Genomic DNA, 26,443 nt, shown 5'->3' on the forward strand with positions numbered 1-26,443 from the left:
CTCAAAACAAGGTTGTCCCCTACAACCATTTCTTCTATGAGGTCCTTACTACTCACCAAAACCAAATCTAAAATGGCATCCCCTCAAGTTGGGTCAGCAACTACTTGGTGAAGGAATTTGGATGTTAACTGCAGTACATTTTAGCAGAGGGAACAGGGTGGACTGGAGCCTACAGGGGCAGAAATTGGGAGCTGCTGCAGGGAAAGAAATAAGAGGAGACAGAGAAAGGATGATAGGGAAGGAGGAAAAAGCCCTGAATTCCCACTAAGCGATGTTAAATTAAGGACACACTCCCCTTGATCTTGTGCAAATTCCCATCACCACCTGTGGGAGTTCTGCTGTGAAATGTCACCTTAAATTTATACTCAGACCCACAGACCATCAAAACAAATTTGTCCCTCTGCTCAGAATGAGGTTGACACTCTGTGACAACTACGACAAAGTCCCACAATACCTGTGGGAGACCTTACTCTGTATTAAGTTTGCGTATCATTGTGAACCATGGCAAGTGTTATTAACTTCAGTGGACTGTACTGAACAGTAGGCCAGACAAGAAAGGACTTTTAGGACAGTCAAGTGGTTTGCCTGGGGAATCTCTAAGGTGAGATGAATGCAAATGCCCATGTCCCTACTTACGCAAGGAGGAGAGGACCACTGTCTAGTTACCTGTTCCAGGAATCTGAAAATCAAAGGCCCAAGCCATATAACGGAAAGACTAACCCATTCATGGGTATCCTAGTTCTGAGCAAAGGCTGTTCGGAATTTGAACCACAGAAAAACCCCTTGTTGGAATTTGAAGGACTGACTCCCACCAGAGCCCTTGCTGGAGTTGTGGTGACCTCTGGTGAGCTTATTAGCACATATATACATTCTTCTGTTGTTTTAGAGTGTTTTGTCTGTAATGCTTTCACCTTCAGAATAAATGTACTTGCCTAGAAAAGCCTGTGTGCATGGGCGGCCTGTGAACTGCCCATTGGGGAAGGCTAGCCACTGGCCCCTCCCCTTCTGTCTGGGCCCCGCCACTCCCCTACCAGAGCACAGAGGCCCCCCACTGTGGCGGCTGGCCCCCCAGAGCCCTCAGTCCCAAGTGGGTGGCGCAGCCCCAGGCTGAAGGCTGGCACATGCACCAGCCCCAGCTACCCGAGTCCTGACTGCAGGCTGGCCCGCTCCAGCATAAGAGCGGGAACTGGAAGCAGGTAGAAAGGAGCATGGGGGTGGAGCATGGGCAGGGCCACACCGGGTTGTTTGGGGAGGCTCAGACTCCTCTGGCCTGTGATATCTGCTGCCCATGGCTGTGTGGTAATTTATACTTGTGGGCAATTATGCTGTTCATAGCCTCTGGAAAGAAAGCAAAGGGCAGTTGCTGGCCTGTTCAGGCAGTCTGGCTTACTGGGAATTCAGTGTAGGTAGGGAACTGTGCTGCCTGGAAAAACCCTAGTGAGAAGGGAGAGACACATGAAGGCTGAGGAGCTCAGTGCCCAGAATGTATGCTCTTCCTTGGTGGAGCACAGAGTGGGAACACAGGTGCAGTTGCCCTGAACTGTGACACATCCCTCCTATAAACATGCCCATCTTGGGGAGTTCCAGGTGTGAAGTTCTGTATCTTGGGGGAACACCCTACTACAACCCCATGTTCATCCTTATGAGTGTGTAGTATCCAATGCAAAGTTTGTCATGTCAGGTGTCTTCGGAAGGCTCATGATGCACCGAGCATTGTTGTTATAGTAATGTTATGTTATAGGTTGTAATTTCATGTATATAGTTATGAGGTTAAAAATGTGTCCTGACGACTTAAAAGAAGCCCAGGCAAAAACTTTCCAAGAGCAGAGGGGCAGTTCACACCTCATCAGGGCATGTATGGGACAAACCCAGCCCAGCCTACAGGAACAAAGGACACTGGCCTAGGCAGCAAGAAAGCATCTGTTGGACTCTCGAGTGAGTCACCCCCCTTCCTTTGCTCAGTTTGGGACTACAATGAGGTAATGCTCACATGATCCTGAAGGTGGGGGGGAAAAGCCAAGAGGGAAGAAAGAACATGATAAAAGGGAGAGGCTTTGCCATGCTCTTCTTCTCTCTTCCACCTACATCTACAGACACCACACCAAGCGACTGAAGCACTGATCAAAAGGGAGAGCCTGGCTGAAGGGCAACCAGCCAGCCTCTGCTGAGAAGCATCTAAGTTTGTAAGGGAACTGAAAGTGTTAAGATCACCTTAGAATGTGTTTAGCCTTTATTTCATTTGACCAAATCTGACTTCTTGTGCTTTGACTTATAATCACTTAAAATTTATCTTTGTAGTTATTACATTTGTTTGTTTGCTTTGAAGCGTGTCAGAGATTCACCTGGGAATAACAAGCCTGGCACATATCAATTTCTTTGTTAAATTGACAAACTCATATAAGCTTGCAGCGTTCAGCGGGCATAACTGGACATGGCAAGATGGAGATTCCTAGGGGTGTGTCAGGGACTGGAGATATTGAATAATGTCATTCGGTTGCACAATCCAAGCAGCTTACATGCCAGAGGTTGTGCGTGAACAGCCCAGGAGTGGGGGTTCTCACAGCAGAGCAGGGTAAGGCTGGCTCTCAGAGTCAAGGATTGGAGTGATTTAGCAGATCACCGGTCCAGATAACACCAGGGGAACATCACAGTCGCACAGGGTGTATATGTGGCTTGTTACTCCAAGGGGAGTTCACATGTTAAGCACGCATATTTGCAATTTTAAGTGAGTCTTAAGCACAGTGGCTAAGAACAGTCAGGAGGAGGTCAGTTATTTTCTGTTTGCTTATTTTGGGAAAGGGAAGTAAGAACAGGAAAGGAGGAAAATGAGTGAAAGCAGTGAAGCAACTGCAAAGTTGGAGCTTTTTAGGCTGCAGGTTACAGAAAAGGAGAGGGAGCACCAGAGATTATTGCAATGGAAAGAACTGGAGCCAAAAGAAAGAGAGAAAGAAGAGAGAGAATGCACCAGCTGAACCTGCTAGAGAAGCAGAACCAGAGGCCCCTGACCTCAACGACTCCCATCACTCCAAAAATCCACAAATGGGAACATTTATGTCCTGCATACAGTGAGGATGACGATATTGCTGAATATCTGACTACCTTTGAAAGACTGTGTGTAATACATGAAATCCCTGATAAAAGAGTTCCTACCCTGATTGCAAAATGAACTGGTAAAGTTTCAAATGTATTCAATGGAATGCCTATTGAAGATGCTTTAGACTATTGTAAATTTAAAGATACTGTTTTGCAAAGTTACCCCTGAGACATATAAAGTTAAATTTAGGAATCTTAAGAGGGATATTGGTATGAGTAATGGGAAATATGTAAACAAAATGAAAGATTTGTTGGGAAAATGGGTAAGGGGTAAAGAGGTGGCGAGTTTTAAGGGACTGCCTGATCTTGTTGCTCAAGAGCATTTCCTAGGCATATGTAAGGCCGAAGTGAAGCAGTGTCTATGGGACAAAGACGTAAAGACTGTGGATGAGATGGCTTTTTTAGCTGATGCCTTTGATTTAGTTGGGGATTGGTCCTGCTTTGAGCAGGGGGTTGGACTAGATGACCTCCTGAGGTCCCTTCCAACCCTGATATTCTATGATTCTATGCTCAGACTAAGGTGTCTATTGAGGGCAGACCACAGAAAGAGGGGTTTAAAACTGGTGGGAAGGGAGGATCCCATTTTGCCCCTGGGAAGAGAGAAGGGGACTGGGAGCCTAAACATTCTCTTACCCAAAAACATTCCTCTACTGGTGACTCCTATCCCAAATCTTCTGTAAAAGCAGAAGAGCCCAAAAGGTGCTATCAGTGTAATTCCACTGATCACCTGAGGAATAAATGCCCTGTGCTAGGAGGAAGCAGGCAACCAATAGCTCATGTTACTTCTGCTGTCCTCAACACAGAACACCCCCCCACCCAAGCAATTGAAACCTATCATACTGGTTTTGTGACATTAGCCTCTGCAGAACCCAGATATGGAGCAAGTTAAGGCTGTCCAAATTAATGGAGTACTTGGGGCAGAGGGATACAGGGGCCCAGATATCTTTGGTTAAGCAGAGTGTGGTCCCAAAGGCCAGTATGCTACCTGGCCAAATGGCAGAGGTTGTGTGGGTGGGAAAAAGCAGATTCCTCATACAACTAGCTAAAATCCATGTGGTTTGGGAAGGTTTGGAAAGTGTTTGGACTGTGGGGGTTATGGAACACCTCCTAGTCGACCTGCTCCTTGGTAATGATTTTTTCCATGTAGCTCAGGTTAAAGTATTTGCCTGCAGCAGGAGGGAGTTTTATGCTGGGACCCTCGAGGGAAAAGGTAAGGTCTCAGGAATTGCTGAGAGAATGCGAGAGAGTCTCCTTGATTCTTCTGCAGCAGAGGGAAGCCACATGTTTCCAGGTGGGAAGGTGGTTGAGACCAACTCCTGCACTGCATCTGGAGGCAACACCACATCTGGAAGGGATGGGGGTGTAATGCCTGCCAGGGAGAGAACTGTCCAGGTTGTTAGCTGCCAGCAGGTCGCAGCTGAACCAGAGACAAACCTGTCTCTACGGAGCATAGATAAATGTGTCTCAGAGGAGAGCCCAGAAAAGGGGAAGGGGATCTCAAAAACCACTTAGGTGGGTGAGGATTCCTGTGACTCCATAACCCAGGGAAGCACTGTGCTTCCAAGTATGGGAGGGGCTGAAACTAGCTCCTTTCCAGCAGAAGGCATCATGCCCTCAGGTGCAGGAGCAGGAGAGGTGTTGTCAGTGATTAAGCTGTTAGCTGGCAGAGTTTTGCAGATGAAGAAGAGATAGAACCCTTCCTAGGGAGCACAAAGAAATGTGTCTTAGGAGGGGGCCCAGAGGAGGAAACTGGGGAAGGAATGTCTCCCCACTACTGTAGTCGCTTGGGGCAGGATGCCCAGGACACTAGGAGAATGGCTGGGTCAGCATCTGTGCACCCAGGCACTCAGCCTGTGACCCAAGGTTTGAGAAGGAACTGTGTAACTGACCTCCTGGAGGGGAGCAGTCACACAGCTGACTTCTCAGGGACAGAGAAAGGGGTGGCAGAGTACTCCAATCCAGGTTCCAATTTTTCAGGACGCTATTTCTGATAAGTTTTTGGAAAGTAACTGTGTCTCTTTAAATCAAGATGCAGCTCCAAGGCCTGTGATAACAGAGGAGTTGGGACCAGGAAATTGCCAGGTGGTAGTTTGCCAGAGTACAAATGACCCAACTGACAGAGAAGGAGGTGTTTTCCCCCAGGCTGGTGATACCCAGAGCAGTTACGGGAAGCTGCTGGGAAAAGATGTATCTGATCAAAGGGTAAACACACCTAGCCCACAGAGCACAGATCATAGTCCTCTAGGAAAAGGGAGCAGGAAAGGACTCCGTGCTTGGGGCGGGGGGGGGGGGGGAACGGGACACAGGGTAACCCCAAAAAGGGAGCTGGATTTTCTGTATATGTACAGTCCTGGGGTTGGGAGACCATTCCCAAAAGGGCCAGGCAATGTGCAGGCTCCTCCTGGACCCTTATCTTGCCAGACCCTGAGATACCAAAATTCCAGAAACAGGATTAAGAGCCCACACAGAGGGGAACGCTGGAGGGAAAGAAAAGCCAGTGACTGATTACATGGGAGAGACTCAAAGGACATCGTGGGTAATGAACAAACTAACCTCAGACTACACTACCTGAACAGAGGGCGTGGTATCATAAAGATACTTGTAAACACCCATCTGTGATAAAAAAAATTGGTATTAATGTTAAGTTTGGGGATAAGAATTTTGTAACTGATGTTAAACCTTATGGTAACACTAGTTCTCAGTTTATTCCTGTAAACAGATTTAAAGATGATCACAGCAGAGAAACTATAACAAACCTGGTTTGCTGTGTGTGAATGAGGAAACTGAGGCATACCGCTGCATGGCCGTAATGGCTGGATGCCAAGAGAACTATAACACAAACTGCCTTCAAGATAGTCAGTGACTGACCTCTTGCAGTAAACTAAGGGGGGAGGCATGATGTTCTGTATCTTGGGGAAACACCCTAAACCCCCATATTCATCCTTATGATTGTGTAGTATCCAATGCAAGTTTGTCATGTCGGGTGTCTTTGCAAGGCTCATAATGCACCGAGCATTGTTATTATAGTAATGTTATAGGTTGTAATTTCATGTATCTAGTTATGAGGCTGAAAATGTGTCCTGATGACTTAAAAGAAGCCCAGGCAAAAACTTTCCAAGAGCAGAGGGGCAGTTCACACCTCATCAGGGCATGTATGGGACAAACCCAGCCCAGCCTCACAGGAACAAAGGACACTGGCCTAGGCAGCAAGAAAGCTCTGTTGGACTCTCAAGTGAGTCACCCCCCTTCCTTTGCTCAGTTTGGGACTACAATGAGGTAATGCTCACATGATCCTGAAGGTCGGGGAAGGGGGCGCAAAGCCAAGAGGGAAGAAAGAACATGATAAAAGGGAGAGGCTTTGTCATGCTCTTCCTCTCTCTTTCACTTCCATCTACGGACATCACACCAAGCGACTGAAGCACTGATCAAAAGGGAGAGCCTGGCTGAAGGGCAACCAGCCAGCCTCTGCTGAGAAGCATCTAAGTTTGTAAGGGCACTGAAAGATCACCTTAGAATGTGTTTTGCCTTTATTTCATTTGACCAAATCTGACTTCTTGGGCTTTGACTTATAATCAATTAAAATTTATCTTTGTAGTTAATACATTTGTTTGTTTATTTTACTTGAAGCAGCGTGTTTGCTTTGAAGCATGTCAGAGATTCCCCTGGGAATAACAAGCCTGGCACATATCAATTTCTTTGTTAAATTAACGAACTCATATAAGCTTGCAGCATTCAGCGGGCATAACTGGACACTGCAAGACGGAGGTTTCTCGGCTTGTGTCTGGGACCCGAGATATTAGCTAGAGTCATTCGGTTGCACAATCCAAGCAGCTTACATGCTGGAGGTTGTGTGTGAACAGCCCAGGAGTGGCGGTTCTCACAGCAGAGCAGGGTAAGGCTGGCTCCCAGAGTCAAGGACTGGAGTGACTTAGCAGATCACTCGTTCAGATAACACCAGGGGAATGCCTCACCAGGATCTGTGCACAAAAGAGTGAGGAGACAGCCTTCATTGCCACCCTGTCCCATACACATGACTAGGAACAATCCTGGAAATAGGAAAGCCACTTGAACAAAAATAGGAAAGCCACATAAACAATCCCTCACCAAGGCCATAGAATATTGCTCATCCCTGCATGAGCCCCAACACACAGGGGAATTGGAAAGCATTTGTACCTCCTCAATGGCGATATGGAAACAGCTTTATGTCCTTGCAAAACTTCAGGTAGCTTTGAAAAAAAACAAAGATGCATGCAGCTCAGCTCAAGTCCTTCTGGAATAGATGCTTGAAGCCAGCTCCCTGGCATGTGCGGAGAACAACTTTTGCATCCGGTCTTCACCCCTGCTTTGGGTTATCGTTGAGAAACCTCAGCTCTTTCATCACCACTTTCCTTGACCTGAGGGGTCCATATATTCTGTTCCTGGGGAATATGTGTCCATGACAATTTTGGTAATTTATGTTTTTCTTTAAGGAGTGGAATTTCTAATATTAATAGCATTTTGATACTGCAAGTAAAGGATAATTTGTTCAATATCTTCATTAATGATCTGGAGGATAGTGTGGACTGCACCCTCAGCAAGTTTGCAGATGACACTAAACTGGGAGGTGTGGTAGATACGCTGGAGGGTAGGGCTAGGATACAGAGGGACCTAGACAAATTAGAGGATTGGGCCAAAAGAAATCTGATGAGGTTCAACAAGGACAAGTGCAGAGTCCTGCACTTAGGATGGAAGAATCCCATGCACCGCTACAGACTAGGGACTGAGCGACTTGGCAGCAGTTCTGCAGAAAAGGACTTAAGGGTTACAGCGGATGAAAAGCTGGATGAGAGTCAACAGTGTGACCTTGTTGCCAAGAAGGCTAACAGCATTTGGGGCAGTATAAGTAGGGGCATTGCCAGCAGATCGAGGGACTTGATCATTCCCCTCTATTCGGCACTGGTGAGGCCTTATCTGGAGTACTGTGTCCAGTTTTGTGCCCCACACTACAAGGATGTGGAAAAAGTGGAAAGAGTCCAGTGGAGGGCAACAAAAATGATTAGGGGGCTGGAGCACATGATTTATGAGGAGAGGCTGAGCGAACTGGGATTATTTAGTCTGCGGAAGAGAAGAGTGAGGGGGTATTTGATAGCTGCTTTCAACTACCTTAAAGGGGATTCCAAAGAGAATGGAGCTAGACTGTTCTCAGTGGTACCAGATGACAGAATGAGGAGTAATGGTCTCAAGTTGCAGTGGGGGAGGTTTAGGTTGGATATTAGGAAAAACTTTTTTACTAGAAGGCTGGTGAAGCACTGGAATGGGTTACTTAGGCAGGTGGTGGAATCTCCTTCCTTAGAGGTTTTCAAGGTCAGGCTTGACAAACCCCTGGTTGGGATGATTTAGTTGGGGATTGGTCCTGCTTTGAGCAGGGGGCTGGACTAGATGACCTCCTGAGGTCCCTTCCAACCCTGAGATTCTATGATTCTTGGACACCCCACGCCTTGCTAGAGGGGTTCAGATGGTGGGGATAGCCAGTCTCGAAGGCACCAAAAATGCTGTGCTCCAGCTCCTCAGCCCTAAAATAGAACATTGAGGACACCCAACTTTTCAGCGTGGCCTGCATTAGAGGGATTCATGATTCACAGAAAGGGGTTCAGTCCACTCCTAGGGGAACATCCCATTAGACTGAGCTGGTTTTCAAGAGCCAGAGGTCTGTACTTCAGGTATGTCCTATATCCAAATCTACACTGCGGACAGAGAAGGCATAGAAGAGAGAACAAATCACAAGATGCAAAAAAAAGTCAAGGTCACAAGCATCTTTTTGTACTCAAAATAACTTTTATTTTTTCCATTTTTTGTACAAATAAAGAAGCCCTCATGCGCGGAGAGATCATGGAGCTGCCAGACCAGCATCCACTCACAGATTCAAAACCAAGGAAGACAACTCTCATGATTCTAGTGGAGAATAAAAGCTCTTGGGCAAGTCTCCACTGGTCTGGCCCTGGGGGTTTGTTGAGCCCTTCCATATTTGTCTATCATCTCTCTGGGTTCAATTATTAGCATTGTATCCAACTGCCAGGCATTTGCCCATGGAAAGGCAACATGGCCCCTCCTGGTGTCATTTTGCAATGCCCATGCTATCTTGGAGCCTGCTGCACCCAACATCTCTGACCATACCAGCTGCAGCAGGTAATACACAGCCCCACAACCATTATTAGCTCTAAGATGAACTCCAGGCCCAGGACAATTGATGGAGTAAAATGCTCAGTTTTCTGCCACTACCGTGAAGCTGCTGCTCCTCTCCCTCTGTCAGGCTTGTGGACGGGGTGGCTGGCAGAGGTAGAGCCGTCAGTCGATGGGGTCAGTCCTTGTCTCCAGCAAACTCTTGGGGAGGTGTGAGGTTAATTTACCTCCCTCACTGTCTCCAGGGTGGGGGTAAATCCCACTGTCTCTGGCGACAGCTAGATTGCTTCAGTCCCACACTTCCTCCTCTCAACCCAGGAACTCCAGAAGCTCCTGTCTCCTCCAGTGAATTTTCAATCACTTCTTTTCTCTCTTACAAGACTGAATTTCCAGAACATAAGGAGGCAGCTGCCTCCTCCCAAGGTCCTGCTCTATGGTACAAGCACCTCACTAACTCAAATTTCCAGCTTCTCTCCAAAGTGCTCACAAATCACATACCTGTGGGGACCAGGCAGGAGCCCTAGCATGTGAGACTAGAATAAAATGAGACAATCAACTGGGAGCATGACGGAGGTGGGTATTAGAGAGCATCCTCTAACAGAGCTCAGGCTTATTGCACACTGTCACAAGTGAGAGCTGCTGAGTCATGTGACAGCAATGGGAGTGGGTGTATCTGGGGATCAGGGTTCCTCACAAACTGACTGGGTATGGGGAGGAGAGAGCTGTCCTGAAAATGTCCCTCTACCTCTGCTCCAATCACATACAATGCAGCTGGAAAGGGCTGTGGAGGACAGCCCACGATACCCTTGGCCATTGCATCACTGACAAAGGGCCCAGCAGTGTCATGCCGTTAATAAAAGGAAGTGGGAGGCTGAAAATCCTGCACAGTTCCAATTTTTTATTAACATTTCAAACCAAAATAATCAGCTATGATCACAAGTCCCAGGAAATACCTCAACACTATGAAAATGGAATGTTGTTGTTATCAAACATAACCAAAGTAGATTTAAAAATAAAAGTTGCGAAGACTCCAGTGTGACACCTTTGGTTTGGGGAGGAGGTTGCAGAGGAGCACAGCCCCATACTGCTGCTCCGAGTACCACAGGTAACTCCACAGAAGGGCCTCCACTCCTCTCTTGCAGCAGTCTTCAATTCCTGTTCCTCCAACCTGCACAAAACTTCAGGGGAATACTGGATACCAGAATGAGCTAAAATCAGAGCCTGTTTGGGCTGGTTCTCCTTGGTAACGTCCCTTCTGCTTTCTCTCCCCAGAGCTAAAGGCCCCAACCTGTTTCCTTCCCTGAATGCTGCAGACTCAACTACCTTTCAGGCCCCATGCTGCTACTTCTCTTCCCAGCACAGCCGAGAGGCTCCAGGCCCAACACCCTTCCTTTGTGAAAGAGGAAGGCGAAGAGTGCCACAGGCAGAGCATGAATGGGGCAGAGGTCCTATAAGCTGAGGACAGTAGATGCCTGTAATTCACTATCTTTCAAATGCAGAAATGGGAGCCTATCGCTGTGACCCCAGCTTGTGAAGAGCAATCCCTAGGAAAAGAACCTCCTGCAAGGACTTGGGCTGGCTGTGCCTGCAGCTGGGAGGGGCACTCTGCTCTCAGGGTCAGACACAACAGGCAGGGTAGTTACACAGCAAAGAGTGTACAGGGCTTGGGGCACTAATGTTGGACAGGTGCATGCAAAGCCCACCTGCCCACCCAGTCCATGTGTGCAGAGAGCTCACAGGTGCAATAGCTGCAGAGGTGTGCGCCTGGCCCAGTCTGCACTGGGCCTTTACAGATCACTCCGGCCACATCACAAACGTGACTCCTTAAATATATTAAATTACAAGAATAGCAGCACCTCAGTACACAGGGGCCCGAAGCTGGGCCGAGCCATGGGCATTCCCAGCTATTGCGCCCACTGACAACATCGTGAGGCATGGGACAGGATTGCTCCCCGCACCCTCTGCCTTGGGATGTCAGGCACATCTCTGCCCTTCACAATCCCAACACCACTGGGCCAGGTTGGAGCAGGAATGCTGTGAGCTGCCAGAACCATAGGTGCTTAACTACACAGTATCACACATCATCTCACACCAGGGAGAAGGGGAGACACTAAAGCCAGTGTTTTCACTCCCCTAATTTCATGCCCATAACAGACAGGCTCAGCCAGTGCACTAGTGAAGCAGCTCTCTGCCCATGGGGATGGGACCCAGAGGCAGAGCAGCAAGTAGGCAGCCCAATCCCCCGGCGAGGACAGAGAGGGACAGTGCTGTGCTGCAGGCGGGCAGGCAATTCCTCCATCCTACAGCGGACAATGAGGGGCATACAGTGCAGGGAGGCAATTGCACAAACATGCAAATGTTTCTGATATTTTTATCTTACATTCAAATTTCCTTTTAAAACAAAATCTGATACAAAAATAGATACATTTGCAAAGTGATTTCTTAGCCAAAGGGAGGCTCCACCTGTCTGTTGCCATGGCAAGGAGGGAGGGGAGTTCCTCTGCATGGCACAACACAACAGCTGAAGCAAGCAGCCTCGAGGAAGTTGGGGCCCTTGCTGCAGCAACACGAGGGATGTGCCACAAAAGATTGGAAAATCGTGTACAATGGAGAGAGTCCTGTGCAGATAGAAGTGCAGCCTGGATTCATTCTGAGCAGATGCTGCCGGCGGGCTGCTGTGAATGCTTTCACTCAGGCATGTGACACTGGGTGGGAGGATGTCTCAACCTCAGGCCACTTAGTGATACACAACAATACACTTAACCTTTATTCCTAGGCTCCAAAGCATGCAGAGGCAGCTACTACACCAGAAGCAGCTTCTTGGCCCCAAGCAAACACTCACCTCTTCCTGTTGGGTTATCACTGCTATGACATAATTTCCACAGTGGCAGGAAGGGCTCTCCTAAGGGAATGCTAGCAATAAATAGAGCAAGCACAGGGAGGGCATGTGAAGAGCAGGAAAGCAGCAGGTCCTGAGGAAGGCAAGGGCACAGCTTCCCACCTCAGGTGTCTAGAGAGCCCCTTTCTCTCCTAGCACACAGTAGAGTCAGGGCACAGGATAAGGTGCTCGGTCCAAGAACACAGCACAGCAGTTGGAGAAGTAGAAGTCCAGCTAAATTTACCTATAAGGTTTCCTCCCACATACACGTGATAAGGGAGTGGGCTGGGAACCTTGAGACCCGCTGGAGGAAAGTCACCCGTGGAACTGGTGCCTTGGCTGTCCTGGCCCAGCAGCGTCCCCCAAAGTAACAAACTAAAGAAGTCTGGGTTAAGGCAGCTTGTAATGTTCCTGCTTTGGCAACACCCAATGCAGGGATATGTTTGGGTGGGGCTGTGGCCTCTAACCTCTCCATCAATGCACCTTTTTTCCCAGTACACTCTACCATCCCCTGCAGGGAAGGGAGAGCTTGACCCAGTGTCTCTCACCTTGCTCCGAGCATGGCTTACATTCAGGTAAAGCTTTTTGCTTTGTAATTTGAGAGGCAGAAAGATTGAAGCCTGGAGACAAGATATGGAACAAAAACCATAAGGCTAAAGCTGGCACAAGCAGCCCTAAGAGCAAGAAGGAAATCAGACTGCCCCTCAGATCCATGCAAAAAAGATTGCAAAGTGACCCAGTGTATTTTGCTTCCTCTGTAAAACTCTTTCAGTCCTGCAGGCTTCAGCCCTAGTCTGGGGCCCAGGCCTAGCTTGAACGGCTGATCATCTCCATGCTATCATCATGGGCCCCTCCATCCATTGATGCTTCGCTGCTCTTTAATGCCTTGCTTGATACTGCACTCAACGCATCGTCTTTCATCAGCTCCGAGGCTAGCAGTGAGGTGACAGCACAGCCGGCTTTTCTCTTTGCTGCAAGAGAAGAGACTGTGAGAAGTAGCCCAGAGAAACCCTTATGCAAGCTCACTCTGGCACAGCTCACAACCCTCCAGTGCTGGCTGCTCAGAGAGAACAGGCTCAGAGGCATGGTGGGTGATGCACTGACAACCCCCAAAAATGCTTGTTTAATGCTCCTGAAGCATTCAGTGTTCCTAAGGCATCAGGGGACCCTTCTCAAAGAGCTACGGTCCACACAGCATCCAGAGTTTGAAGGCTGTGAACACCAAGAAGTGAAGGGAACTGATTAAGAGGTGGGAATGGGGAAGTGCAATATGGGATACCCAGGAGTACAGGGATGGAATTAAGCAAAGGAAAATCTAAGCTAAATCTCAGAGAACACTTCCTGACAGTGACATCTATGAGGCTATAGATGAGCCACAGGAAAGTGGGAGCCCCATCACTTGGGACATTTATAAATAGACTGCAGAATATCCTGTAGAACATGGTGTAGAAAACCATGCTACAGGCAGAGATATCATGGTTATAGGCCCTTTAGAAATTAATAGAATACTTCTACACTGGCTTGGCAAAGTAGAGGAGAGTAGATGTCACAGATGGGAAAGACATGCTGAGTCCACATAATCAGCTTAGCACAGTATAGGTCATTGGGCTGCTTAGTGTATGAGCTAGACCATTCAGTGCACATGTTCTTGGACTTCTCTGCTTCTGCGGTGGTAGCCCAAGAAAGCCAGTTCCCAGTTTCTGTCCCAGAAGGCTAAACTGTGGGAAGGGGCATCTACCCTGAGTTAAAAATCACAGGTTAAGAACTTCAGAGAGTTGAAGGTCCTCTCCACACATTAGCATGGAAACTTCCGAGAACAGAACCAAACTACAGGAATATGATCATCACAGAACAGGCAGCTCCCCATCCCTTGGGCTTGGGAAGAGAACCTAAGGGCTTTCTATGGGGGCACTGTGCTCCCAGCAGAGAAGGGAGGCAGGAAAGGCACAAGGCTGAATGGAAAGGGCTGTCCCCACTAGACTTTGCATCCCTCAAAATAACTCCATGGACATAACAGCCAATAGTGCCTTGCAGCTGCAGATGAGCTGTGGTGTCCAGTAGCACAACACCCAGACAGCTCTTATACTTTAAGATGTTTCTTTACAGCTTAAGGCCTGAGCTCAGTCAGAACATGATGCTCTAGATTTCATTAGGATCACGCTTGAGGCTCAGCCAAACAAACAGCTCTGAATTAGGACAGCAACTATGCCCCGCTGGGGGCTCCAGCACAATGAATGGCTGAGGCTGGGGCACAGTACTAACGCAGGGAGGACAATGCACCAACACCATTGATATGCAAGTTCAGACAGCTCCATACGCTGAATATCCACACAAAGACCGTCTCTCACACTCACTCATTAGAACAGGTGCACACAGGAGAACTCACGCAATCAGACACCCTCGTGCACTACATGCTGTTGCATGCAGTCAGACAGACTCTCAGACAAATGCACACACAAATTCAACTTATGGCCCACATGCAGGCACTTTCTCAGGCCTCTCTGTCCAGGAGGAAATCTGTTGGGAGGAGAATGCAGAAGGTGATGCACACAGAAATACAGAGCAGCAGCTGAGATGCTGCCTTGAGACACTGCAGTCACAGAGTTAACTCTTTACAAGACAGAAAAAATAAATCCATTTCTAATGTGAAGCTTCCCATGCAGCCTCTAGAACAGGGGTGGGCAAAATTTTTGGCCCGAGGGCCACATCTGAATGGGGAAATTGTATGCAGGACCATGAATGTAGGGCTGGGGCAGGGGGTTGGGGTGTGGGAGGGAGTGCAGGGTGTGGGCTCAGGGCAGGGAGTTGGGGTGCAGGAGGGGTGCGTGGTGCGGGCTCAGGGCAGGGAGTTGGGGTGCAGGAGGGGTGCGTGGTGCGGCAGGGGGCTTGGGTGCAGGAGGGGGTGCGGAGTATGGCTCAGGGCAAGGGGCTGGGGTGCAGGAGGGATTTGGGGTGCAGGCTCCGGCCTGGTGCCACTTACCTCGAGCAGCTCTGGGGTGGCAGTGGCGTGCAGCGGGGCTAATGCAGGCTCCTGCCTGCCCTGGCCCCATGCTGCTCCTGGAAATGGCCAGCATGTCTGGCAGTGGCTCCTGGGGGTGGAGTGGGGCGGGGCAGGAGGCTCTGCCACACGCCGCCCTCGTCTGTGAGTACCACCCACGAAGCTCCCATTGGCCGTGGTTCCCTGTCCCCGGCCAATGGGAGCTGCGGGGGGCGGTGCCTGCAGGCGAAGGCAGCGCACGGAGCCCTCTGCCGCCGCCCCCTCCCCGAGGGGCCACAGGGATATGGTGCTGCCCGCTTCCAGGAGTGGCGCAGGCCAGGGCAGGCAGGGAGCTTGCCTTAGCTCCACTGCACCACTGGGCTGGCAATCCCATGGGCCGGATTGAAAACTCTGATGGGCTGGATCTGGCCCACAGGCCGTAGTTTGCCCTCCCCTGCTCTAGAAATTGGGCTTCAAACACCAAGAACAAATACGCAACAGTATGCAAAGGAGACATGCAACCAGCAAGCACAATATGTAACTACAATTCCCAAGTGGAGGCTCCCCACATGTGGCTTAATCCTTTTTTAGGGCCTCCTATAGGACCCTGCTAAATACCTATCCTCAATACAACACCCACTCAAGGCTTTTCCCTGTGACAGCCACACCAGGCCCCTGCTTGCACCCTGGTTACAGATCCTTCTCCTCTGCAGCCCCTGGGCTTCCCCTGATACTGCTTCCCTGGAACTCTCCTGGCCCTAGGTGTTTATCCCTGTCCCAGGACCCCACTTCCCTGCCTGCACCCACCCCCTCTCTGTTGGAGATTTCACCCGCCCAAGCCCACATCCTGCAGCCATAAACTACCAAGCCTTTGCCTGCACCCCAATCCTAATCACTAAACCGTGTCACAAACCTCCACTCTGCTTCCAGTACCACCTCTTTGAGCTTTTCTCCTGTATGCTCCCTGCACCACCTCCTCCATCCTTATCCCTACCGTAGCCCTCCAAGCCTATGCCTGTATTCCATTCCTAAGGCTTATTTCCATCACATCTCTCCCCACCCAAGTCCACATTCCCATCAGTTTCCCATCAGCTGCCTCTACCAGAACCACCCCCAAACCGTCTCTTGTCTCAACTCAGATCAAATGGGAGGCACAGACCCCCATTCCCTGCCTAAATCCTTTTGCTCAATGGCTTATCCTTGCTACAGACTTCCCAGGTTTCTTCCTGCATTCCCTTCCTAAGGGCACATTTATACTACAGCCTGAGCCCTGGTCTACACTAGGAGTTTACATCTGCATAGCTACATCTCTCAGGAGTATCAAAAATCCACACACCTGTTAGACGCTGCTATACCAACCTAACACCTGGTGTAGACAGCACTAGGTCAACAGAAGAATTCTTCCATCAACCTAGGTACCACCTCTCAGGGAGGCAGATTACTTAAACCGACGACAGAATCCCTCCTGGTGTGCTGCTAAGTGTAGATAAGCCCTGAACTACCTGCACTTATGGTCATGGGCTTATCTCCATCAGTCCCTTAGTCCACTGCCTGCATCACCATCTTTCAGGCCCAACCCCATCACAATCTGCACACCCAATCCGCTGTCTACACCCAAATTTACAGGAATATACAGGCAAAGCTCCCTAGTCCACTACCCAAACTTCTTGAGAAGCAATGATTATGGCTGTGCTTGGAGAGCTCCTGTGGGGGGTGGAGAAGAGAAGGAGGAGGAAAATGAGAATAACTGAAGCAGTAAAAGGGTAGACAGAGGTGTCAGCTGGCTGCATTCTCATATGATGGGTCACTGCAGTACTAGAGTCAGGATCACTGGACATGCTGGCAGGAAAGGAGAAGAACGAGGAGAGAGACAGCAAGAAAAAAAGCCTGCTGTGGCCAAATCCGGAGAGCAAGGTGACCTGGCAAGCCCAGCTCTGTGGGCCAGCCCTAGGTCTAAAAAAGGCAACCAGGCTGGGCCATGCTTCACATAGGAAAGTAAAAGGAAGAACCAGTGCAAGATTCAAACACTTCCCTAGTTACCATTAAAGAAGGCCCATTTCAATTCACTACTGGGATACTGCAAGACCCGCAGCCTCAGGCTGCATGCGTGTCTCAGTCTCCTCTTCTAACCCTCCCTGCCTGCGGCACATGAAGGGTTACACACACACAACGAGAGTTGGGGAGGGGAGAACAACATGCCCATGTGTTACCCGCTCAGGTGTATCCTCCTCCACCTCACAGAGTGACAGAAGAGAGTCTGGCAACAGGAAATAAGAGAGGCACCAGTCAGATCCCACTAAGAACACTCCTTCAGCCCCAAGCCAGAGAACAGACAGCAACTGGGGGCCTCCCCACCACTACCAGGAGCTCCACTCTGAATGAGGTTTTGTACCTCCAACCATTCCAGATGGCCTATGTTGTATATGGCCAGTTCACACCTCGGAGCGAGAGAGAGAGAGAGGGAGGTTCTGCTGGGATGCCAGACACAGGCCTGCTGATGGGGACAGCCATGATACAGAACCCCAAAATGCTCATCGGAGTCTCCTGGCCAGGTGGGAGCCCTCCAGCCGCCTAACTGGGTTCTCACAGCTAACACAATGGTGGAGTCAATCTTTGTTTCAAACCTATCAACATCTCCCTTCTCTCCCCTCCTTCCTGGGTCTGCAGCCCAAACACTAGAAAGACTCTTCCAGAGAACGAGGCAAGAAAGCTGAAGCCTGCATCTAGTACACCCACTGCGACCACCAGTAGGTGAGCCCCCTGCCCATCACGCATACTCTTCCCCCCAAAGGAGACCTTGACAGGTTACCCCTCTCTCATGCTCCCTCCTATCCCTTGAGCAGGTTCTCTCTATCATGCAGACCCACTCCCTTCCTCTCACACAGACCTATCCCCATCCTCCTCCTTCTGGCAGGTGTTCTCTCTCTCACATGCAGACCCATCCTCACATTCAGCAGGTTCTCGTTCACACACACACACACACACACAGTTCTCTCTCCCCCCTCTCAAGTTTCTCAAGAACTCCAGGGACCCACCTGACCTACACTCTGGATTTTAACAGTAATTCTCATCAGTCCTGCCACCAGTATAGCTATGGTACCGATGGCAGTGCTTGGAGCTCCAGTGTAGGCAATATTCCAGGAGCTTCCAGTGTTTTCCCTAGTGTCAGTTAACTCTGCTTTGAGCTGCAAAGGCTTGCAGCATGCTACAGGGTCAGCCCAACAGAGCAGACCCTGACTGTTGATGAGAAGCTCTTTGGGTTTCTCCCACAGTTGTACCATAAGTTTCCAGCAGCTCTGCAAAGGATCAGTAAAGCATTCAGAGCCACTTGGCTATTAGTGTCTCCAACCAGAGAAATTAGGTTCTTGCCATGGATTAAGATGCAACCCCCAGAAACAAAATGTGTTGTGGAATGGAGTGAGGGATGGCAGAGGAAGGACTCATTGCCCATTACTAGTAAGTTCCCACCTTTATCAAGGAGGGCCATCTTTCTCTCTGCCACAAGCGGGACAGCATAGACACTGGCTAACAAGGAGACAGGGCCACTTCTCCGCCCCACATGCGGAGGCCTTGTCTTGCCTGAGGAAGGGAAGGCCAAGCCCCAATCCGAGGCCAGCACTGGTACACCACTGCCGCCTTGTGTTGGGACACGGCCTTGGACACGTGGGCCAGACAGCAAGCCTCACTGGTGGAAGCAGGATTCCTGACCGATTTCTTTATTCTCTTAATTCTATCCCAAGCAGCAGATGGCCTGAGCAACATCATGCATACAGAAAAGGAGACCAGCTGAGTCACTCAAGTCACAATCCAACCCTGAATCAATGAGTTAAAACCATGACTACAGGACAATTGCACAGTCTCACTGCAGGAGGACACTGGGCTATTATGTGCACACATCCTGCCAACTACAGTGGCCTACACTCCTTTCTTAACAAAGTAGTTGGAAAAAAATCCCCCTTGCTGACCCTCACCCTCCCCACAATGAGCCCTTTAAGCTACTAAGCAGAGTCCCCAGAGGCCTGTCGGCTTTTCCATTCCTTTACATTCTAGCAAGGAGCTGCTAGCGCCTCTGAATAGAGACAGCTGCCTCCAAGGGAAGAGAGTCAAAGATCAGAGCTGACAAGATTTACACACAGTTCCTCTGCTCTTCAGCTGCTGCAGTGAGCTAGGGTGAGGAGTGATATGGGGCCAGGAAATGCCCTAACAGCTCACATAGTGGTGGGGCGGGGAGCACATGTCCCAGTGAGAATGCACTGGTAGTGCTGGTGGAATACACTAAGTTAGGGTAGGAGATTTATGGGAACATATGGAAATGCAGCACCTGGAGAGTTATAAATATGCCCCTGGAAATGAAGACCAGTAAGTTCCCCCACAGATACAAGCTACTAATGAGACTGGCAGAGATGCAAATGAGGTTCCAGCCCTGAGTACCTCTGCAAACTACAGCATCATACACCCTGATAAAGAGAGCAGAAGAGGGATCCAGCCACAAGCCAAAGGAATACCCAGGGCAACATGCAGTCTCTAAGCAGATAAAACTGAGCAATACTTCTCATAGCCAAGCCTACATTGCCCATTCCAGATGGCTTACCCCACACTGCTCCCTGGAACACCACTCTCTCCTGGGTACCTCCTGAGCCCCTTATTGCAAGGTTGAAAAACAATCAAAGGAGTTGGATGACAGCACTTACAATGGGCCTACGTTCCCCTGATGCAGCTGCAACATCGTCTCTGCAGAGCCCCAGCCTATCCACTAAAGCTGACCTAGGTCTGCTCCTCTTATTCCTCAGTCTTGCTTGGAAATGTGAGGCCAGCTGCATCACTACATTCTGTCTAAGCCCCAAACTCTTCTATGGCATAAGGCGCAATCCCTAACATCCCACAGACATGGAGTAATATTCCCTTCCTGTTCTTACAGGTACTGAAGGGGAAATGCTCCTCCTCCTCAAAAAGAATCCAAAGCCTCCTGTACAGGAAGCAGCTGATGCTCCATAGAAAGCTGACTGCCAGATGGCAATTCCCTGCCTGAATCCAGTGAGCATGCTCAGAAAGACCAAAGTGTGTGGCGTGTGCAGGCACACTGCATCATGGAATGGAACATGGGAAGGTGAGTGGGCACTACTGCATTGTGGGACACTATTCCCATTCGCCCTGTCACTAACCCATGCCCATGGTTAAGGATACAATCTGGTCACCGAGGGCACGGATTCCAGGACTAACAGATCTCCGTGACTTCTTCAGCTTCAGTCCCAGGTGGCAGGGCTCCCACTGTCAGCCCCACTGTGACCATAGCCTGATTTTGTATATTTTCCCCATGATTGTTCCATGAATTTTTACTTAATTTTTCCACGACAAAATTGTATCCGTGCCCATAGTTATCCCCTCAGTTTCTTCAGCAGCCACAGCCTTCTCTGCTTTCCTCACTTACCCATGATCACTGAAGACTCCCTTATCACATCTGAACTCTTTTCTCCATTGGCTTGTCCTTCAGAAAGTTACCACAAAGCCTCTTAAATTGATATCTATAACCCTCTCCTGTCCCCTCTGATATTAAGACAGCTGGCTCCATGGGAACTTGCTCTCTCTTCTGCACCTGGAGCGCCCCCAGGTAAAAAGATAAACTGCAGACTCTGAAATTCACAAGTCCCACATATATGCCCTTTCTACCCAGCTCAAGAGCTGGAAATCTCAATATATACTTCTCATTTGCCCTCAGCATGGCAGACTAATTTCTCTTCCTCCCTTATTTTCAAAGCTGCTGGAGATCTGCCAGCTCTCCAATATCTTTAACTGTTTTCTCCACTCACCTGCCCCTTCTTTACCTTCCCATTTTTCAGGGGTGGAAATGGCTTCTTCTTTTCTATCCCCTCCCCTCTTCCTCATACCAGAACCTTAGGGGTTGATCATTCCTCCCTCCTGAGATTAATTCACAGCTATACATGTGTCTCCGGTTCCCTCCAGTCATAATTCTGCTCCTACCTAAGAAACCTCTATCTGTGGAGGTAGCTCCACCTCTGCCTCCAGACCCTCCTCTACGGCAGTGGTTTTCAAAATTTTTTTTCTGGAGACCCAGCTGAAGAATATTATTGATGCCCATGACCCAACAGAGGTGGGTATGAGGGGTTTGGAAGGGGCTCAGGGCTGGGGCAGAGGGTTGGGGAGTGGAGGTGAGGGCTGCAGGGTGGGGCCGGGAATGAGGGGTTCAGGGTATGGGAGGGGGCTCTGGGCTGGGGCAGGGAGGGCGGAAGGGCATCAGGGCTCTGGGGTGGGGCCGGGGATGAAGGGTTTGGGGTGCAGGAGGGGGGCTCAGGGCTGAGGCAGCGGATTGGGGCACAGGCTTTACCTTCGGCAGCTCCCTGTCAGTGGCACAGCAGTGGTGTTAAGGCAGGCTTCCTGCCTGTCCTAGCACCGTGCTGCGCCCCGGAAGTGGCCAGCAGCAGGTCCGGCTCCTAGGTGGAGGCACGCAAGCTCTTGCCTACAGTCACCGTCCCCCCCCCCGAGCTCCTAGCAAATGGGAGTGTGGAGCCAGTGCTTGGGGCAGGGGCAGTGCGTGGAGCCCCGTGGCCCCCCACCTAGGAGCTGGACCTGCTGTTGGTCACTTCCGGGGTGCAGCATGGTGTCAGAACAGGTAGGGACTAGCCTGCCTTAGCCAGGCAGCATTGCCAGTTGTATTTTTAACGGCCTGGTTGGCAGTGCTGACAGGCGCCACCGCGACCCAGTGCCTTACATTCCGCGACCCAGTACTGGGTCACGACCCCCAGTTTTAAAAGCACTGCTCTATGGCATCTCACAGGGTTAAATTCTTGGCCTTCTGCTTTTATCACTAATGAGAAACCTTCACTATCATTTCAGGCTGACAGAACCGAGTTGTAAGTTTCTCTCAACACTTCTAGTGCACCCTCCTTACTATACAGCTGCTTGTCTGACCCAGTGAAGTTGTGGCTTCATCTCAGCTTCCTTTCCCTTATGTCCACTCAGAAGTGACTCTGCTGGACAATGGAGTTCTCTCAAACCCAACAGCATCTCCTCTCTTCCCAGTCAACTCAGAGGTCCATTCTCAGTAACTATGGTGTCATTCTTAACTCAGCTTTCCTTCACCTCCCATACCTATCTGCCACCATCTTCACAACAATGACCCAGTACACTTGTCCTTGCTCCCACTTCATCCAGGTCTTCAGGTTCTCTGCTTGGATAACTGTAGCTAGCTCTCTTCTTTACAGCTTCCACAGATCCTATGTGCCCAGACTCCAGAACACCCAGAACACACTGTTCCTGGCACACTCTCAGAAAAAGCAGTTCAGCTACAATTCTCAAACAATTATCTTGTAGCCCAGTTGTTTCTGAATCTGCTTCAGATTGCCTCCATTTTTTAAAACTGCCCAAGATAACCTCATTGTCTCAGTCTCTCCTCCTGCTTCTAGTATTAGATTCCTCTTCTCCACCCTCTGGCCACTCTTGGTACTCTGCAGTGCCTGCCATCTGGATTCATTCTCCTTGTACCTCGCCACTTCATCAACTCTCCAGATCGTCTCAAATCGCCACCTGCGAGCATGCCTACAATCCTGTCCTGTCTCTACTAGCCATTTTCATTTAACAGTGCAGTTGTGCTTCACCACTTCTGCAAGAAAGTAGAGCCACCATTGTGCAGTCAGGAGAAGTCCCACAGCTTAACCCATGCCATTCTGGTGAAGTGCTGCAAAAAGCATTTGGGGAACCAAAGACAGAATGAAAGACACTGTGTACAAACAACATTTGTTATCGATTAGTCAGAAAAACAATTTAGGAGAAGCTGAAAAGGCCTTGGCACGCAAAGGAATAGCATCTACAGTGACACTAGTTAGCAGTGCTGAGAAATTTTTGGCTTCAGGGTATTAGTTGATCATTAGCTGGGGTCAGGAAGGAACAACATTGCACAATGACGTGCCTTATGGGAGTTTTTACACTTGCCTCTGGCCACTGTTGGAGGCAGGATACTTAGCCACAAGGATTGCTTGTCATACAGAACAGACCAATTCCCATCACTCTCTGCACCAGGGGACTGTCTCAAGCAATGCTTACCCTGGCGAGGTCCTCTCTTCCTCCGGAACGCTGCTCCTGACTGCAGGGCCTCCATCAGGCTGTCCATCACCCCTGTCTCATCACCCTCTGCAAGGAAAACAGTAAGTCAAATGGGGACATGCAGTGTGCTCGATTCATTTCTGCCACCTCCAGTCCTCCCTCACCATGTGTTGGATTATATTAAAGAAGTTCTGTATTAAAATCACAAATGAGTTTGATTCCCCATAGTTTAAATTCCAGGGTATTACTAATTAAGAGGTCTCTTGGTTTTTGGTACTGTTTCACTCCCTCTATGTGTGAAACTTACAAGCTGCTAATTGTGTTAGTACATTCTAAGGCAGAGTCTGTTCTCAAAGCAATTCTCTGTAACAACAACTACTCACACGGAGAGAGACTCAAAGCAATACCCTGTAACAACAGAAACAGCACCCAGAGACTCCGTGCCCTTTTGTTGTATTCATCTCGCTTTGTTAACAATTGTGATTAAAATAGAGATAGAGGATGTATGTGGATGGATGCTTGGTGTGGATAATAACTGAATGATTATGGAGGTGCCAGCCTAAGAATCCAGTGTCCATCGACTGAAGAAGGCATCAAGTGGAAATAACCAGAGGACCCCCGGAGAGCAGACTGGAATCCACCCAACAGCCTCAAGAATGGGAGAACCAAAGAACAAGATAACATCTGGCAGCACGGAGCAGTCAGGAATGTGCCATCTGCTGATTGATTCAGCAACAGCATGATGAAGCAATTCCCACAGACTGGCATAGGAAGAAATTCCTATAAAAATGGACTCTAGAAAGTGAGAACTTTGGGGTCTGATTCTGCAAACCAACTTCCAGGAGCATCAAATGAGCATCTGACAAGGTCCTGCTCCCTCCTCATGTCCAGGCCACCTGGCCAGTGGCTTGGCATGAGCAACTCTGAGGCTGGTAACTATGATAACAACCTTGCAGAACCTGTGTGTGTGTGTATGAATGAATGTGTGAATAAATATGAAATTGAATGGAATGTTATAGCTATGACTAACTGCTTACTATGATTCTTTCTGTATTCACAATAAATGTGGCATTTTGCCTTTTCCCCTTTAATAAGATCTTGCTGGTTTTTATTTTATTGGTATAACACATGTGCTCCTGATCACAGAGAACGACACACATGCGGGAACAGTGGGAGTGTGGGGACAACAATCTCTCCCTTTCCCCTCCCCTGCCAGGAGAGCAAACAAAGAACTTCTCATATCTTTCCCCGCCCCCCTACAGGTGTGGGGAGCAGTGAAAGAACCATTCCTTCTCTGGGGGAGAGGGGGGGAGGAGAAAATAACTGATTTTTCCCCTCCCTCCACATGCACAGGGGAGAGGAAGCTGGAAGAACACCCCTGTGCCTCAATACACACAGAGGAGGAAGAGTACCACACCCCAGCACAGACAAGGAACGTGCTGGCCTCTCTGGAATTTTGCACAGAAGCTGGGGAGATTGATTAGGGCACAGAACTGAATGGGAATATACTCCTCCCCGCACAGAGAAGCTGACTGCCAAAGCTGCAGGGGAATGGCTTGCAGGGAAAGCCTCTGAAGCCACACTCAGCAGCAAAATAACCCAGCAGCTGGGGCCTTTGAGAGAATGGAAAACTTCAGAGAACGTGCCAGAAAGGCTGTCAAAGAATCAGCTCCCCCTCCTCCCCTGTCTCAGGCATTCTCCTTGTGCCTGCCTGGCTCTCTTGTTTTCTGGTCCTCTCTTTTTAGAGTCTCTGATTATTAGTGCCATCCACGCCCCTCTAAATCCCTTCTCACTCTCTGTACAGTGCTCTGACCCCTCGGGAGATTAATCTGGCCTCAGCTGCTCTCAATCCCTAGCAACAAGCGTGTCACTGCGTTCACAGAGCATGTTCCAGCAGAGCCATATGTGGCACCTGTGTAACAGAGGCCAGGCAGCACCATTGCCCCCTCCTGCCCAACAGGTAGCCCTGGCCCAGGATCCAAACAGCAGACGAGCAGCTCAGTCTTCCCTTCTCCAGCTAAGCACAAAGCTCCTGCAAAGGACCCTATTCCAACTGGAGGAAGCCCTGGGAGAGCCCCACATTCTGCTCCCATGAAGAAGCAGTGTTCAGAGAGTGCAGAAAACAGTCCCAGGACTACTATGCAGAGTGCAGACACACCCCTAATCTCCTCCATTGAGATTACACTCCACGGGCAGCGTAGCAGTAGCTGTAGTTTTTAAAGGGTTCTAGAAATGGAGTCCTGCGTGAAGTCAAATGCTCCTCCCTGAATCAGCTGGCTGTTCCCCATGCACCCAGCAACTGGGGATTTAGCTGGCACCAGTATTCCCTTTCACTCCAGGACTGAGACCCTGTAGGTATGCATTTAAGAAGGAAAGCCCAGCAGATGCCCTCACATTCCCTGCCTCACACTATGTATAACAAGAGGGGAAAGTGAGCTTGGGAAAGTCCCTTGCATTCTCCCTCTGCCCTCTCTTGAAGTCAGTGTGGCACTGAAGGAGTTAACCATGAATGCATGAGCACTCTGAAAATCTGTTTCCATGACAACAGCTCTGGATGAAACCTAAATCTATAAAATCACATTGGAACATCTGTCAGTGCTTCTGTGTGCTCCAGACATACTGCCCACAGCGCCACCTGCTGGTAGAAACAACCCACTGTGCCTGACCTACATTCTCAGCACCAAAGTAGCTGGTAACAGTACGTTTCCAGAAAAATGGCCAACTCCAAACTAAGCTGCAAATGAAAGGAGAGGCACTGCTATACTGGGGTGCGACCCCTGGGGCTTGTGTGGCTACCAGACCTCTAACACTAGTGTGAGGTGTCCAAGCAGCAGGAGGGTTGGGAGCATAGTGATACAAGAACACTCAGCACTAGTCACTGGGGCTGTCACTAGCATGAGCATGGCACTTATCACTGTGACTCAGCCCCAGGGATGGCTGAGGCTCTTTCTCAACGGATCACTTCATTAGGGCTAGCTGCTGAGCACACTGCTCTCACACAAGAAGCCATCCCCTGACATGAATCTTGCTAAATTTTGCTGCCTTGAACAGCATTTTCTGGGGAGGAGATAGTGATGGCAGTAGGAAGTCATTGCCAATTGCATCTGGATTCTTCTGGTTTCCCAGTTCCTTATCAGCCTGCCTCTAGGCTTGGGTATCACACAGAGACTTCATTGCTTTCAATGCCCACATGAAGGGGAGACTGCATGGCAGGCCAGTAAGTATGCTGACTACACCCAGCACTACTATTCGCTGAGCCTAGATGAGCTGAGATAGGG

The 26,443-nt window shown here is 49.5% G+C and overlaps 1 protein-coding gene across 3 annotated transcripts in view; it reads right to left on the reverse strand.

Moving 5' to 3' along the window:
* Positions 1 to 10,135: 10,135 nt before the first annotated feature.
* Positions 10,136 to 26,443, reverse strand: part of DIAPH1 (diaphanous related formin 1) — a 163,968-nt gene continuing 147,660 nt past the window's right edge. For 2 of the 3 annotated variants that reach the window (XM_073356163.2, XM_073356162.2), the window contains 2 exons: positions 23,166 to 23,252; positions 10,136 to 13,101 (listed from right to left, as the gene is read on the reverse strand). In XM_073356163.2, the coding sequence (XP_073212264.1) occupies positions 12,938 to 13,101; positions 23,166 to 23,252 (251 nt within the window). In that variant the 3' untranslated portion in view covers positions 10,136 to 12,937. Of the gene's footprint in view, positions 13,102 to 17,317; positions 17,365 to 23,165; positions 23,253 to 26,443 lie in introns of all 3 variants that reach the window. The other variant, XM_073356164.2, reaches the window with a different exon arrangement.

This window comes from Lepidochelys kempii, chromosome 8 (genome assembly GCF_965140285.1).
Source record: "Lepidochelys kempii isolate rLepKem1 chromosome 8, rLepKem1.hap1, whole genome shotgun sequence".
Classification (NCBI taxonomy): Eukaryota; Metazoa; Chordata; order Testudines; family Cheloniidae; genus Lepidochelys; species Lepidochelys kempii.